This window comes from Salmo trutta, chromosome 11 (assembly GCF_901001165.1).
Source record: "Salmo trutta chromosome 11, fSalTru1.1, whole genome shotgun sequence".
Taxonomy (NCBI): domain Eukaryota; kingdom Metazoa; phylum Chordata; class Actinopteri; order Salmoniformes; family Salmonidae; genus Salmo; species Salmo trutta.
Genome location: NC_042967.1, coordinates 21,102,246 through 21,118,365, shown reverse-complemented (window position 1 = coordinate 21,118,365; position 16,120 = coordinate 21,102,246). Strand labels below are relative to the sequence as shown.

The window sequence follows — 16,120 nt, the reverse complement described above, 5'->3', positions numbered from 1 at the left end:
AAACTAAAATATATACCATAACAATATTTATTCAGATTTAAAACGACAAACAAAAAAAGGTTTCTAAAATGTCACAAAAGAAAACTTTGTACAACATTTGTACAGTTTCAACATGAAGAAAATACAAAGCCAATGAACAAACAGACTGATCAAAATGTAAAGAAATAACACTCATATAGGCATGGTCCTCGTATTGACTACAGCAGTGTCTCCATCTATTCCTATGGGACAAGGGCCCGTATTCATAAAGCCTAGATCAGCACTCCTACTCTGAGACACTGAATATGAGCCCAGGGGTGCCCTTCATCAGTTGAGACAGGCATTAGTCCAGGGCTAGAGAAAAAAGGAGCACCTCCCAGGGTCCCCCTAAGGAATGGCTTGAAGAATACTGCACTATGGAACACTGAAAGCGTTTTGATAAACATTATTGGGGGATTTCTCAATTCATCATCACCTTTGATACGCCCACATAACTAAAAAGGGCCAAGCAGCAACCAGTTTACCTAGTTACACACGATGCTGAAAGAGCACTGATTGGCTGAACATAAAATAGTTAACTATGCATATTAGTGTCTTTGCTGTGGTAAAAAAAAGAAATGATCTTGGCTCAAACCACAAGTACAACCAGTGTTCACACAAAATAGGCTTCATCCATCCCAATGTCCGCTCCACAACGTAACCACAAACAAACCTTCCTTACAAGCACCTTGCTCTTTAAACACACCCTACCCCACCCACTGTGGACAGCAACTCCATCCCCTCCATAAGAGTCATATGTTTTTTTAAACCCACCCCATCGCTCCATCCCACCCTATCGCTCTCCCACTCCACCCCCCCTGCACAGAAAGCATGGTAACCCTAGCACTAACCCACCCCCATCACTCCCTAAAAAATATATATTATTGTCCAATAGCGTTCTTCCTCATCATCTCCTCGTCCTGAACGGAGAGCTCGGTGAGCTTGCGGCCCAGCCTCTCGTGTAGATCCAGGTACTTGGCCACACAGCGGTCCAGACAAACCGCCTCCCCTTTAGACAGCTCCGCCTCCTTGTAGTGGGGGGGCACGCACTTCCTGTGGCACGCGTTGGTCATCCTGCGAGGAGGAATATGGAGAGAAAGGTCGTTAAGACATTGTAGGTTACGATAAAGATGAGGGTTGTATCTCAAGTGTGTTCCTGTTTTCCTTGTCAAAACCTTACAAGGCAAGAGAGGAAGGTCAGGAGAGCATTGGGATGAGATCTCCAGTGCTCTCGTCGCTTCCCTCTGATGTTTTGAGAAAAAGGAGAGGAGACAGGAGGCCAGGAATCAAAATCTCCATGTATGTGCAAGGTCATAGAACAGGTCATTCTGATTATGTTATGAAAAGTCAATGTGTGCACTCCTAGCTGGCAACATAGCTAGCTAGCTAAATCAGTTCCATTTGAATGAGCTCTCAATAACATGACTTACTTAGCTAGCTAACTAGGGATGGTCTTCCCTTTGTTTTTGCTTATGCATGTACAGCAATGTAGTCGAGCGCGTGCGTTATAAAAGAGTACTCTATTCTAAATCGATTGATTTGGTCTGACGTTCAGTAGCACGACTGCTAGCTAACGCTATGAAGCTAGCTAGCCTGATAATCCATCTAACATGCTGCTTTTACCTGACCACCAAAAAGCTAAATACGACAGTCAAAATTTGCTGGCTAGCTACATGCAAATGCAGCGTGTTACACTGTAATTAGTACATTCTAGCATTTCAGTGGAGAAAGGACGTTAACAAGCTAGCTAACATTCCATTGCTAGTTAGCCATTCTTACCGATTGTACATATCAGCCATCATTTCCACTTCTAGTTCCGCCGCCAGTTGCTGTGCTTTCTCGGGGTCCATGTCTGCGTTGTGTCCGCTCCAGACCGTACTCTCTCCAAAATCGAACCGTCCAAACGACCACTCTCAGCGGCCAACAAACACACCCGACCACCGGCTAATTTAACCTTCAGATTGAGGAATACACGTGTGTTGTTCCTTCGCTCTCAAGAACCCCTTCCGCTGTCAATAAAGTTGCGCATTCAAACCATTCAAACAGCTGTCAAATCAATGGGACAGTTTTGAATATTTTTTCCAATACATCCTTGATCCTTCACTTTTACCTCATGATTGACACAATAAATCTGACAAGAAAAGATTGCTGTAATCTATTTACAGGAACCCTACTTATCCTGCCATGTTCAGTGAGCAATTTTTCAAGGGAGGTAGAAAATAAGGATGCATTGTTAAAGTATTGGGACTAGTCCTCATAGACAGCATGTGACAGTCCATTCTCATTATGGCCCCAAACGAAAATCAAACAAACTCCTTTTTGTTTGAACAAGGATGGCTTGACTGGGAGGCTAGAACATTGTAATTGAATGTGAGCAAACATTGAGCATAGTAGGCAAAGTTAAATGTTTACTTCAATAGCTAGGTTTAAGCAAATAAAAAATGACCATGCTTGAGAAAACAAATCTACTGGACAGCTGTGGTCAAGAAAGCCGTTTTAATACAACAAAATTATTATATTTAAATGACAGGCCTTAGAAAGAAGGCCTAATTTACAAAGTTATACAAACAATGAAGCTACAAATAAAGAACTTGTCAAAAGTGGCAGATATAAACATATTTAAGTGCTTCTGATTGGACACTGACTGACTGATTCTGAAGGTACAACAAATAACCAGCATGACCACCAGGGCCCAGTATTCACCAAGCGTCTCAGAGGAGGCCGTTATTCATTATGACTTAAAAGGAAAAACTGATCCTAGATCTGCACTCGTACTCTGAGAAGCTGTCAATACGGGCCCTGAAATGTAACAAAAGAGTAGCTGCGTTTGCCGAGTCTCTAGTCTAGGGCTCATAAGGCTGAACTGTACAACAAAAACAACAACAAAATCACAATCAACAAAGGTTTTTTTTTTATATAGCGAGACTCACCCTCATTTTGTGAGTTAGTCTCATCAAGTAAGTGTGGTAGGTCGGGGCTGCTCCGATAGTTAACAGTGTGGAGAGGAGGAGCAGGGAGGTTGCTTAGGAACGGTAGCCTTTCTTCTCAAGAACACACTGTTTAGAATCTGTTGCAAATAATAAACGTTTCCAATGAAGAACACACACATGCAAAGCTAGCCTTTATGTCGAAGAATACACATTTGCGTTCTCCAATGGCAACGTTGTATTATTTTTTATTATTTTAATGGATTCTAAATTATCACGTCCCTAAGAGTACACCCTCCCACTTACTCAGTCCGTTTCCTCTCCCATCACGTCTATCTCGTCTTCCTCGGTCAGTTCTGTGACGCCTTGCTCAAGCCCCGCCCCCCACACTCTTGGTCGCAGGTCCGGCGACCACTCAATAACGTCCACCTCCACGTCCTCTTCCTCCTCTGGCTCCCAGCTTCCTGTTGACCCTGTGGTGACCCTTCGTGATGTCAGCGTGGAAGGCTCTGCCTCCCGAGGGGTCGGGATACTCACGTCGGCAGCGGTCGCCATTTTGATTTTCTGAGGGAGGTGGATGTGGGTGATGCCTCTGAAGCTGGCCATGGTGGAACTCGCTTGGTCCACTTCTCTGGCGCCGGGAACCTCCTGCCAAGCTACGAATAAAGAAACCCATAGTAAACATTTAAAAGACGTAACATAATTGAGACTATTTAAGCTCAAACTAGATTAAAATACGAAAAACAACTGCCAGTAGCTATCTACTACTACACTGACTGTACAAAACATTAGGAACACCTGCTCTTTCCAAGACAGACTGACCAGGTGAATCCAGGTGAAAGCTATGATCCCTTATTGATGTCACCTGTTAAATCCACTTCAAAATCAGTGTAGATGAAAGGGAGGAGACGGGTGAAAGAAGGATTTTTAAGCCTTGAGACAATTGAGACATGGATTGTGTGTGTGTGCCATTCAGAGGGTGAATGGGCAAGACAATATAAGTGCCTTTGAACGGGGTATGGTAGTATGTGCCAGGTGTACCGGTTTGAATGTGTCAAGAATTGTCAAGCTCAACAGCTTCCCGTGTGTATTAAGAATGGTCCACCGCCCAAAGGACATCCAGCCAACTTCACAACTGTGGGAAGCATTGGAGTCAACATTGGTCTAGCATCCCTGTGGATCGTTTGACACCTTGTAGAGTTCATGCCCTGACAAATTGAGGCTGTTCTGAGGGCAAAAAGGGTGCAACTCAATATTAGGAAAGGTGTTCCTAATGTTTTGTACACTCAATGTACGTTTTCCACAAAATTTAAAATTAATTCAGGTTCAAATTGATTTACCTGCATCAGGAGACATTGTTGGACCCATCTCCTCTACATCTATCTCCTCCTCTTCACCACTCACTTCCTCAGTCCCTGCGTAACCCAACGTCTGGTGGACCTCGTCAACCACATCCAACTCCTCGCTGGAGATCTCCATCTCCAAATACCCATCCTCCATTTTCTCCTCCACCTCTTGGATGATCACACTTCTCCTATATGCCTCCACCACGGATCCTTTTCCTTGTTCGGTCTTCTTGTTTGTCTCTGTAGACGAGTCTGTTTCCCTCTCTCTGTTCTCCTTGGTAACCAGATCTCTTCCTTCCTTGTTGCCTTTGTCGGTCCGTTGAGGATCCACCATTTCCTTTGTCCTTGTCATCGATAACATTGACAAGGTAGCCAGCTCCTCTTGGAGTTCGAAAAAGTCTCCTGACGCATCCACGTTTTCCCCGCCTAAAACGTTTTCTGTGTTCTCAAAATGTTCTCTATCCTCAACGTTTTCTCTTTCAGTCTCTTTGTAGATGAGATCGTGATACTCCGTCTCCTGTCCACAAGTGCTGCTGTTGTGTCCTCCATCTTTCTCCTCTGGATGGTCGCTCTCCGTTCGGTTGGTCTGATCGTAATTTTCAACGGTTGGTCTAATGGCTGACTCTCTTTCTAGAGACTGGGAAGGACTTATGTTTTTGTTCATCAGTCTTGATTCATTTTGACCGCTGTCACTTTCATTGGGTTTCAATAATTTTCTTTCACTTTGTTTCTGTCCTTCAGTTTCACTTTTTTCTTTTGTCTCCTTGCTTTTGGTGGACTTCCTCGTCTTTTGGTGCCTGTGCTTCAGGAGTTCTTGGAACTTCTTGAGAGACACAGTGGGTGCCCGACCCTTGGAGGGGGTCCGCTTGACAGCAGGGGGTCTCAATTGGTCTCTGTCTGATTCAGTCTCTCCAGATCTTTCTGGACTGGAGTTCTGTGGCTGACCAGACGGCTGGGGTTGCAGAATGGTTCCTGTTCCTGAACAGTTGGAAGGAACTTGCTCTTCATGGGTACTGGGGGAAGTTGTCTGCGAGCTAGGCTTCTGAGCAACTGTTTTAGATTTAGACAGCACAAGTAGTCTCTGGAACAACTCTGCTCTCTCTCCTTTGCCATGTCCCTCCCTGAGCCTGACCCTTTTCCTGTACTTCTTTTGCTTGTCGTCCTTTACCTGTGGTTCCCCTCCTCCTTTCTCCTTTACCTGTGGTTCCCCTCCTCCTTTTTCCTTTACCTGTGGTTCCCCTCCTCCTTTTTCCTTTACCTGTGGTTCCCCTCCTCCTTTTTCCTTTACCTGTGGTTCCCCTCCTCCTTTCTCCTTTACCTGTGGTTCCCCTCCTCCTTTTTCCTTTACCTGTGGTTCCCCTCCTCCTTTTTCCTTTACCTGTGGTTCCCCTCCTCCTTTTTCCTTTACCTGTGGTTCCCCTCCTCCTTTTTCCTTTACCTGTGGTTCCCCTCCTCCTTTTTCCTTTACCTGTGGTTCCCCTCCTCCTTTTTCCTTTACCTGTGGTTCCCCTCCTCTTCTTCTGTTTTCTCCTTTACCTGTGGTTCCCCCTCCTCCTTTTTCCTTTACCTGTGGTTCCCCTCCTCCTTTTTCCTTTACCTGTGGTTCCCCTCCTCCTTTTTCCTTTACCTGTGGTTCCCCTCCTCCTTTTTCCTTTACCTGTGGTTCTCTTCCATTTTTCTTTCTCTGCGGTTCTCTTCCATTTTTCTTTCTCTTCGGTTCTCCTCCTCCTCTTTCCTTTCTCTTCGGTTCTCCTCTTTCCTTTCTCTTCGGTTCTCCTCTTTCCTGTCCCCGCGGTTCTCCTCTTTCCTGTCCCCGTGGTTCTCCTCTTTCCTGTCCCCGCGGTTCTCCTCCTCCTGTCCCCGTGGTTCTCCTCTTTCCTGTCCCCGCGGTTCTCCTCCTCCCTTTCCCCGTGGTTCTCCTCCTCCCTTTCCCCGTGGTTCTCCTCTTTCCTTTCCCTGCGGTTCTCCTCCTCCCTTTCCCTGCGGTTCTCCTCTTTCCTTTCCCTGCGGTTCTCCTCCTCCCTTTCCCCGTGGTTCTCCTCCTCCCTTTCCCCGTGGTTCTCCTCTTTCCTTTCCCCGTGGTTCTCCTCTTTCCTTTCCCCGTGGTTCTCCTCTTTCCTTTCCCCGTGGTTCTCCTCTTTCCTTTCCCTGCGGTTCTCCTCCTCCTCTTTCCTTTTTGTGCTCAACAGCTTCCGCGTCATGGATGCCCGTTGTCATGGCACTGGTGGGAAATAAACCACCAGCCTGGGAAACCTGTTTTTTTCCTGGTCGTATCTTACGGGGTCTACCACGTTTCCGTTTCGGGGGTGGTGTTGGTGGGATTTGGAGCAGTCCAACTGCTTTGACCAGAGCTTGAAACCTGGAGAAGGAGGGACTGGGAGTTTCAGAAGACATGTTCGACTGCTTGTCTTCTTGGTGAAGTTTTACTGGAGAGCAGCTCCTGGTTGTGGTCCAAACGTTAGGAGGGCGTTTCACATCTCGATCCCTGGCTCGGAGCACCCTTACTGGGTTCCCCGTTTCCCTTCCCAGCATCTTTGTTCCTTCTGGAGGTCGGTTGGCTTCCTCACCAAGGCTGGACAAAGACTGTGTGGAGGTGTTGGAAAGGTACCGTCCTAATCTTTCGCTCGCTAAGACATTGTTGGTTGACAGACTGACAGAGCAGAGACTTATTTTCACTTGTCCATTCTCAGTCTTCGTTCCGTCGTTGATTTTCACCCTTTCAGTCCTCACTAAAGGACTATCTTCTATCTTTGTAGAGACGTTGTGTTTCCTCTTTTTCTGAGGAGGCTCTGGGGTCTCACTGTCCTCTGATTGTTCCTGCTCCACTTTCAAACCCTCTGTTCTCCTCACACAGATTCTCTTCCTGTGGTGACTCCAGGTTTCATCCTCCTGTCTCCTCTGGGTCTTTGCATTTGGTTTCTCTATCCTTGGCCCCTGCTCCGGCTCCAAACCCTCCTTTCTCCTCACACAGATTCTCTTCCTGTTACTGTGGGGCTTCCAGGTTTCATCTCCCTCTCTTCTCTTCGCCTTTGGTTTCTCAAGCCTTCGCCCCGTAGTGGTGGTCGCGACCTTCTTCCTTTTCCTCTCCTCCTCGTCCTCTTTTCCGGTCAGTCTTGCGTTGTTGCTAATGCTAGCCTTGTCTTGACCATCAGTCATCTGCTCGGAGTTGTTGTTGGATTCCCACGGCAGACCAAGGCATTTTTTAGATTCACACAGATTTCCTGGGGAGCGTGGAGAATGTATCATGGAGCTCAGTGGAAATTGTAGTCTTCTCGGAGTGTGGCAGAGCCAAGGTGGTAGCTTTGACAGCGGAGGAATTCTATGGAATGGAGTTACAGGATGCCGGAATGGGGATTTAAGGAAGGGTTTCGCCGGAGATGGTGGGGGTGAATTTAAGGGTGAGAGACATTTTGGCAGGCGTAGCTCTTCCCAATGTGGAGGAGGAGATTGGGAAGGCTGGGTTTCACTTCCTCGAGACAGCAGTGAAAGGAGTTCTGGGAAACGTAGTCCTCTCCCGGGAGAGACATCTGGTGGGCATGCTGGGTGTTGTGGTTCAGAAGCATCAGTTTCAGAGGGGGGGAGGAAACCGGGGGTGACAACCATTGGTTCCTCTTCTTGTGGAACTTCCTGATTCGTACTGGCCTGACTCGGACTCTGACTTGGAATGGCCTCTCCATTCACATGACTTGGGGTGGTCCCTCCATTCACCTGACTTGGGGTGGTCCCTCCATTCACATGACTTGGGGTGGTCCCTCCATTCACCTGACTTGGGGTGGTCCCTCCATTCACCTGACTTGGGGTGGTCCCTCCATTCACCTGACTTGGAGTAGTGTCTCCATTCACCTGACTTGGAGTAGTGTCTCCATTCACCTGACTTGGAGTAGTGTCTCCATTCACCTGACTTGGAGTAGTGTCTCCATTCACCTGACTTGGAGTAGTGTCTCCATTCACTTGACTTGGAGTAGTGTCTCCATTGGTTGACAGACAATCCGCAGAGGACAGATTACAAACATGTTCTCTGTATGTCGACGGAACGCCCGTCTGGGCAGAAAAACCCTTCCAGCACCCTGGATTTGGGTCCTCTTCCCCTGTGTAAAATAGAGAGGCCTGGCTCTGAGGAAGGGACTGGTGGTGGTGGGGAGGCCTTGGTGAAGAGCCTGAGTGGACTGGTATGATGCTGCTGCTGCCACCACATCCAACCACCAGGCTCTTGGAGTTCCGGTTCTGGAGTTCCTGGTTTTGAGAGTTCTGGAACTGTATCAGGAGCTCCTGGTGGTTCTTGGCGTTCTCAGAGGAGCACTGGAGTACACCTGAACAATAGGAGGCCCAGTCAGAGGAGTAATCATTACAGGAGAAGTGGGGGTGAGGATGAAAGAGGGGGGTGAAGGGGTGATAGGTGGAGCATTGGTGAGGGGTCAGAGGTTGTGGGTCCAGGTAAAGGTCAGGGGTAACGGTGCAGGAGGTTATCGTGGTGACGAAATGGGAGGAGGTGATGGAGTGGAAGGCTTGAGAGAGAAAGACAGAGAGAGAGAAAGACAGAGAGAGAGAGAGAGAGAGAGAGAGGTCAGGCTGGTGGTAGCTAAGTGTAGGTGCTAATAGCGATCTATTGTAATGGATGACACTGTGAGATAAGTGCAAGCAATGCCGTGAGGAGTTGAGGAAGGGCAGGCATTTAAAATGTACATGACTTATCATACATTGACTAAGTCAGTGTTTCCCAACTCTGGTGAGTTGGGCTGCTGGGGGTACTGGAGGACCAGAGTTGGGCTGCTGGGGGTACTGGAGGACCGGAGTTGGGCTGCTGGGGGTACTGGAGGACCGGAGTTGGGCTGCTGGGGGTACTGGAGGACCGGAGTTGGGCTGCTGGGGGTACTGGAGGACCGGAGTTGGGCTGCTGGGGGTACTGGAGGACCAGAGTTGGGCTGCTGGGGGTACTGGAGGACCGGAGTTGGGCTGCTGGGGGTACTGGAGGACCAGAGTTGGGCTGCTGGGGGTACTGGAGGACCAGAGTTGGGCTGCTGGGGGTACTGGAGGACCAGAGTTGGGCTGCTGGGGGTACTGGAGGACCAGAGTTGGGCTGCTGGGGGTATTGGAGGACCAGAGTTGGGCTGCTGGGGGTACTGGAGGACCGGAGTTGGGCTGCTGGGGTTACTGGAAGACTGGAATTGGGCTGCTGGGGGTACTGGAAGACTGGAGTTGGGCTGCTGGGGGTACTGGAAGACTGGAGTTGGGCTGTTGGGGGTACTGGAAGACTGGAGTTGGGCTGTTGGGGGTACTGGAAGACTGGAGTTGGGCTGTTGGGGGTACTGGAAGACTGGAGTTGGGCTGTTGGGGGTACTGGAAGACTGGAGTTGGGCTGTTGGGGGTACGGGAAGACTGGAGTTGGGCTGCTGGAAGACTGGAGTTGGGCTACTGGGGGTACTGGAGCACCGGATTTGGGAAACACTGACCTAAGGCGCTAGAAAGCCTTACAACATAGTTAACAAGGAGCCTGGTTCAGATTCAAGGCAGCAGGTAGCCTAGGGTTAAGAGCGCTGGGCCAGTAACCCAAAGGTTGCTGGTTCAAATCCGCAAGCTGACTAGATGGAAAATCTGTTGATGTGCCCTTAAGCAAGGCACTTAACCCTAATTGCTCTGGATAAGAGCATCTGCTAAATGTAAAGATAAAGTCTTCTCAAATGTAGATACAACAGTAGAGAACGGTGGTCAATCACATAACATGTTACAAAACATACCTGTTTCAGTCGACGACGCATCATCACTTCCTGTCGCGTAGCCATGGGAACACACGCAACGAGAAGCCGAGCCAACGGCGCTGTGCATCCCACAATGCCTTGCGTGGACGGGATGATGCGAGCAGGAGCAGGCCGACGGTCTGTCGTGGCTTTGGAGATGGTGGTCGCAGTCCCTATCCAGAACCACAGGGGGCAGTATGTTCAACCCCATCATGATGTCTTCCAGCATCTTCTCAATCTGCTCGTCCGATTCCTCTACCTGCCGGCCAAAACAAGAGAATCACAACGGAAATACGTTGTTAAACGTTTTCTGTGTTAACCTGGATCATTTTCAAATGTGTGGTTGAATTTTTTTTATATATTTTTTTAATCGTCAAATAAATGAAGATACCGGAGGCTGGGGCAAGGCGAGCTGCGGTTCATGTGCTGGGTGTGGGGTCGGATGGTGGGCGGAGCTGCAGTGGTTGAGGGAGGTTGACTGGGCGGTGGTGGTTTTGGAGGTGGGGTGGGGGCGGGATCGGGGTGGAGGGGGGAGGTGGAGGTCTGGTGGAAGGGTGAGGAAAGCTGTGTCGAGGGGAGAGCACCGGGGGAGGGCTAGGGACTGGGGTGGGGGGAGAGGCTGGCGTGGTAGTTGTCTTGTCCTCATGCGATCTGTATTCTGTCACGACAGGAAAAAAGGAGACATTTTAGAACCCTTAGAGAAGACGAGCCGCATGGCTCCGATACATTTATATACCAACGTTTACACACCTATTCTGTCTTCAGCAGGGTTTCATCTGAACAGGGTTTCAAAAGTCATGTTTAGGAAATATATATTTTAACTGTTGTGCTGCTGTTTTGACAGCTCAGATTAACTTGAATAATGGACAGGGTATTCAGAAACCCCTCAATGGCTTACTAACATGGTAATGGATATTCACTGTATCAAAACTAATGGGCAAAAATGTTCTAGAGTGAAAACGTAGCCCTCAAATTCATCACTTATTTTGCTGACAACAATCAGTCAGAATGGAATTGGAAGTATTAGAACGTTCATCGTTACTGTGCCACTCACCTTCTTCAGAGCAGCGAGGACCAACTGCCTCTGACCAGGTGAGACGGTTCCGTCCCTCTCCTGCCTCTGACCAGGTGAGACGGTTCCGTCCCTCTCCTGCCTCTGACCAGGTGAGACGGTTCCGTCCCTCTCCTGCCTCTGACCAGGTGAGACGGTTCCGTCCATCTCCTGCCTCTGACCAGGTGAGACGGTTCCGTCCATCTCCTGCCTCTGACCAGGTGAGACGGTTCCGTCCATCTCCTGCCCACTGACCAGCTCCCAAACCTGTTAAACAATCAGTCAATCAAATGTATTGATAAAGCAGTTTTTAGATCAAAAGAGTGAGAATAAGGGTTTTTACAGTAACCCGGCCTGGACTCCAGACTGCAAGCAGAGGCACACATTAGCAAAGAAAAACTCAACATCCAAAATGGCACCCGATTCACTACACAGTGCACTACTTTTCACCAGGGTCCAGGTCAAAACTAAGGCACTATTTAGGGAATCGGGTGGCATTTTGGACACCCCACCTACCTGTCCCCTGGTCCTCCTCCTCAGCTTGACCTTGATGGAGATCTGAGTGTTCTCCAGCCTCTGTCCGGTCAGCCACTTCCTCCCAACCACACCTCACAATCACATCACATCTTATTTACAACGCAGTTAAAAATGTCAACACACTTTACAGTACATGACACAGATACAAATAAACAACATGCTAAATATGAGGTTCATAAAATAACTATAAAACCCCAAAGGATGTGAAAAATAAGTCAAATGGTTGATTCAAGGCCCCAGGGTTTGAAAGATGACTTAAAAACCTCAACTGTCATCCCCTCATACCTCTCCTCTCCAGACACTCCCCTGTTCCTCCTTCCTCTGCTCTCCCAGAGTGTGGTGTCAGCTGCTGCTCCCTCATCTTCTCCATCCTCTCCGTCACACCGTTCTCCGCCACAGAGCATTCTGGGACGGCACTCTTCTCCCGGGGTGTCGTGGGGTGGTCCGAATCGTCACTCGGGGCGACTATGTCACCGCTCAGGACAACAGAGGACGATGAGAGGTTTGTGACCTCCGGTTCGGAGGTCCGAGGGTGGGTTCTAAAGGGAGCTGTTCCACAGCTGACCGTTGCTTTGACGCTGGGTGGGGTGGAACTGGGGGTCATAATCTGGGGACTCTGGGAAGGAGGTGCCGTGTGAGTTGTGTGCTGCTGCCCTTCACTGCTGCTCTGGACTAATAGGAGGGGTGGAGGTGAGGGTGTGGATGTAGGGAGAGCATCAGGGAGGGGACTGAGGAAAGTCATGTAAATACCTCCATTACAGTCCACAGTCTGTGTCCCCGTCTCCACCAACGCCCCCACGTCCACCTGTGTCTCTCCTCCCTCCGTCTGCACCCCCACGTCTCTAAGACTGCACCTCCTCTCCCCCTCTCCCTCCCTCCCCCGGTCCTTCCACCCCTCCACCAAGCGGCCTATGCCCAGCTTACAGGCAGCGGCCATAACCTCTTCTTGTTCCATGGTGCCCTCTCCCTCCAGCTCTCCGGAGTACAGGAGATCCACCAGCTTCAGCAGGGTCTGGGCCTTCACAGCCTGGAGCTTGAGTGGCCATCTCTGCCCAGTCGGGAGGGGGGATGACTGGTTGGACAGGGCCTTGGACAGGTAGGGGCTCAGGGCAGCCAGGACGCAGCTGTGGGCCGGGACTGACAAACCTGTGGGAAGAGAGAAATGTGACATCATTAGCTACATGTATAATGCAGGTTAGGAAATGTGATGTAGGCTTAATGGGGTTTAGGTTTGAAATAAGGGCATGTGGAAGGAGAGGAAGAATGGCAGTTGGATTTGATTGATCCCTTTACTATCCTCAATCTAAACCTCATTATGTCTCCCTAACTTACATCAATCATTTGGCTACTTTCCATCATGTCATTACTGTCCGTCCCCCCCCCCCCCTCCCACCATCAGTCTACAGCAGGGTATCCCAGTAGAGACCAGTGGAGGCTGGTGGGAGGCTAATTGTAATGACTGGAATGGAATGAATGGAACGGACTCCAACATGTGGTTGATACCGTTCCATTGATTCCAGAGTATGTGAGCGGAGCGGACCCAATGTGACTGGAGCGAGATTCCCAGCGGCTGGAGGGTCGGCCTCCTCGCCCGCTCCACTTTCTCTCCAGTAGCGCTCACTTCACCAGCTCACGCCCCGCCCCGCCCCGCCCCGCCCAGCATGCATTTGTAGTCTACTTGTGTGCTGCTATAGCCCCTTGCTTTAGCTACTGTCATGAAGTTCACTAAATATTGTCATAAAGACACTGATAAAACACACAGGTGCTAAATCAAGTTGACTTACAAAGATGAAGAGCAAGAGCAGAGAGGGAGAGCGATGACGTTCTGTCCACAACTAAAGAATCATTGTGGAATCTGAAAAGACACATATCCTGAAAGCATGATGGTGTACTTACTACGAGCACATGCTAACAGAAAGGAACGAGGTGGGTAGCTAATTACGTGTGTCATTGTAGTGAAATATTTATAAACTACAAATCACTGTTGGGTAAGGGCTTGTAAGTAAGCATTTCGCGGTAAGGTCTACACTTGTTGTATTCGGCGCATGTGACAAATAAAGTTTGATTTGAGTTCTCTTAAAAGTTTAGTTCATTTTGGTTCTATTATCTATACAATAGGCCATAACTGATTTTGGCAGAATAGGCCTGGCATATTCCCACCTTCAAAGAGCTTTCCATTTTGATTGCGTTATTTTGCCTAAAAACCTTTAAGCTTACCTATAGAAAAATGTATAAAACAACTCTGCCCAGCCTGGAAAGAGTGGCCAAAAGGGTGTTTATCATCCCCAGTGGCTCTGCAGGTGTGGAGAGGATGTTCTCCACTGCTGGTCTGCTCTCCAGGCACCATCGCATGAGCCTGAAGCCACAGACTGGCCAAACTCAACATTTTCAAAAGGCTCTAATAAGTCAGTTATCATTTCATTTGTATTTAATTCTAAGTAATTCACAGCCGATATGCACAGTTTATGGACTATAATTATTTAATACAATAAAATGTTGATTAAATGCTTTATGTCCATACCAGCCTATTGTGTCACACTCGCAAATGCTTCACAATGTATTTCTATGTAGACTATAGCCTTGAAATAATATAGCCTAATTCATTCATTTCCGTTCCTTCTTAGGCTCCCGGTCTGGCTCCTGACCTATTTAGAGTGTTTAGATGACATGTAGCCTATTTGAAATGTTTATTCAAATACTTTTCATTTAAATCCATATGGTTTGGTTTCAATACTTAAAAACCAATTGGTAGGTCCAGGTAGTCACAAAAATAGATGGACGTTGGTTAAATTGTGATTTTAACGAATGGAACGAATTTGGAGCGGCAGTTTTTTTTCTTCCTGTGAGTGCGGAGTGGTTTTTAGCTGAGCGGTAGGAAAGGACATGGCGCGCTGGAGCGCTGCGCAACATGAGCGATGAGCGGGATTTTCCAACCGCTCATCTCTGCTCATATGCTCTGATTGATTCCATCCCCCCTCCTCCCTCAGTCTGTAGTAGGGTATCACAGTAGACTGCAGTCTCTCCATCACTCCCCTCCTCCCTCACCATCAGTCTGTAACAGGGTATCACAGTAGAGACTGTTGTGCTTCTGTCTCTGTAGTTCCTCTAGGAGCCTCAACTCATAGCCAGGCAGACGGTACCTCCACATGCTCCTCTTCTTGGCCTCCACCCTGAGAGAGAGGGAGGGGTGGGTTGGGTAGAATGGAGGGGGATAGAGTGGAGGGGAGACAGAGGGAAAATGGATGTGGGGAAAAGGGGGGGGGCAGTGGGTAGCAAGGAGAGAGGGATGGAGTTGTGGGGGTTAGAGGACAGAAAAGAAAGGGATGTAGGGGAAAATGGGGGAGAGATTTAAATGACTGCAGATTGATCTGACGGTATACAGCATTTGACGAAGTGAAACAATAGTAAAACCTGATTTTCATACATTGTCTCAAAATGTCGTGCTTGGAGAAGACGGCTGAAAAGACAAGGTGTGAAGTTGGTTTTGAGATGCTACGGGCAGCAACAATGTCATACTCGTTTGGACCAGACAGCATCAGATAGATGGCCTACACGTAGAGAGACAGAGGGGCGCTGTTTCGCTCGCTCGGATGCTTTCTCCTGTCAAAAACATTCAGCCTCTTGCGAATTGAAAGAAAATTAAGAAACAGAGAAATACGAAAATGTTTATTTAATTTTTTCTTGGTACATTTTTTGGGTAATCCTGGCTTCCCTTGGCATCCATAAATACACACCACTGGGGTGAGTGGCTAGTACTTTACATTTGGGACTCCGTGAAAACCTGCCAATTGTCATGTATTAGTGAACACATTCGTCCCATGACTAGAAGAAAAAGGTTCAGCCAGTCGTATCACTTGTTAGTCAGTGCTTTCGTTAGAAAAGACAGCTTGTTCCGTTGGAACGCTCGCAAGAGCCATGCAATTCAAAGCGTGTTGTGGACGACCTCCACTTATCAATAAGACACACTGACAATAGGCCTACAATCAAACACACAAATGTTCATGTGTTGCATTAGTGCACATTAATTTAGTTTTCAAATAACTGCAAGTGTGGTACAGCTTTCTAATTAGTTTCATTTGTATACTTTTCAGCACACTCGTGCTGGGGGAGGAACTGGAAACGAAAGTCTGGTGACGTTAGCTAAATGTGTTAGCTAACGTTAGCTGGACGGCTAGCTGATGCACATGCTTACCTTTTCGATGCCAGTCAGGGCTTTTTCTTGTCTATTGGCTTGCTTTGTCAAAAATCAGTATATCGCCAACCAATTTGTTTCAAATAGTTAATGTTGACATATTCCCTACTTGATCGATTCCCACAACGTGGCCAAATGCACGGACTGACGTCACACTTCAGAAAGGAACTCTCAACGTCAAAATCGCGAGGGGCGATCGTGCGCGCGCATGCGTAGTTAACGTGGGAAAAGCCGAGATGGAATCAACTGCATAATCGAATCATGGGGTCATTTCGGCTCGTCGTTGATCGACTTGTTGTTCCGCAGCCAGCGGC

The 16,120-nt window shown here is 48.3% G+C and overlaps 2 protein-coding genes across 3 annotated transcripts; both read right to left on the bottom strand.

Annotated features, from left to right (window-relative positions):
- Nucleotides 1-895: 895 nt before the first annotated feature.
- LOC115202467 (mitochondrial import inner membrane translocase subunit Tim10) lies at nucleotides 896-2,014 on the bottom strand. Its single transcript, XM_029766627.1, has 2 exons — nucleotides 1,798-2,014; nucleotides 896-1,092 (listed from the first exon to the last, which is right to left on the bottom strand). Exons 1-2 carry the CDS (start codon nucleotides 1,866-1,868, stop codon nucleotides 900-902), a joined length of 264 nt encoding a protein of 87 aa, XP_029622487.1. The 5' UTR covers nucleotides 1,869-2,014; the 3' UTR covers nucleotides 896-899.
- Nucleotides 2,015-2,500: 486 nt separating this feature from the next.
- LOC115202450 (uncharacterized) lies at nucleotides 2,501-15,921 on the bottom strand. 2 transcript variants are annotated; one of them, XM_029766602.1, is made up of 9 exons: nucleotides 15,807-15,921; nucleotides 14,660-14,784; nucleotides 11,900-12,760; nucleotides 11,594-11,685; nucleotides 11,081-11,344; nucleotides 10,418-10,684; nucleotides 10,027-10,285; nucleotides 3,252-3,601; nucleotides 2,501-3,085 (listed from the first exon to the last, which is right to left on the bottom strand). In XM_029766602.1, exons 2-8 carry the CDS (start codon nucleotides 14,760-14,762, stop codon nucleotides 3,252-3,254), a joined length of 2,196 nt encoding a protein of 731 aa, XP_029622462.1. In that variant the 5' UTR covers nucleotides 14,763-14,784; nucleotides 15,807-15,921; the 3' UTR covers nucleotides 2,501-3,085. The 2 variants fall into 2 exon arrangements, with proteins under 2 accessions (XP_029622462.1, XP_029622461.1); XM_029766601.1 differs by having other exon boundaries at nucleotides 2,501-3,601.
- Between the last annotated feature and the right edge of the window lie 199 nt (nucleotides 15,922-16,120).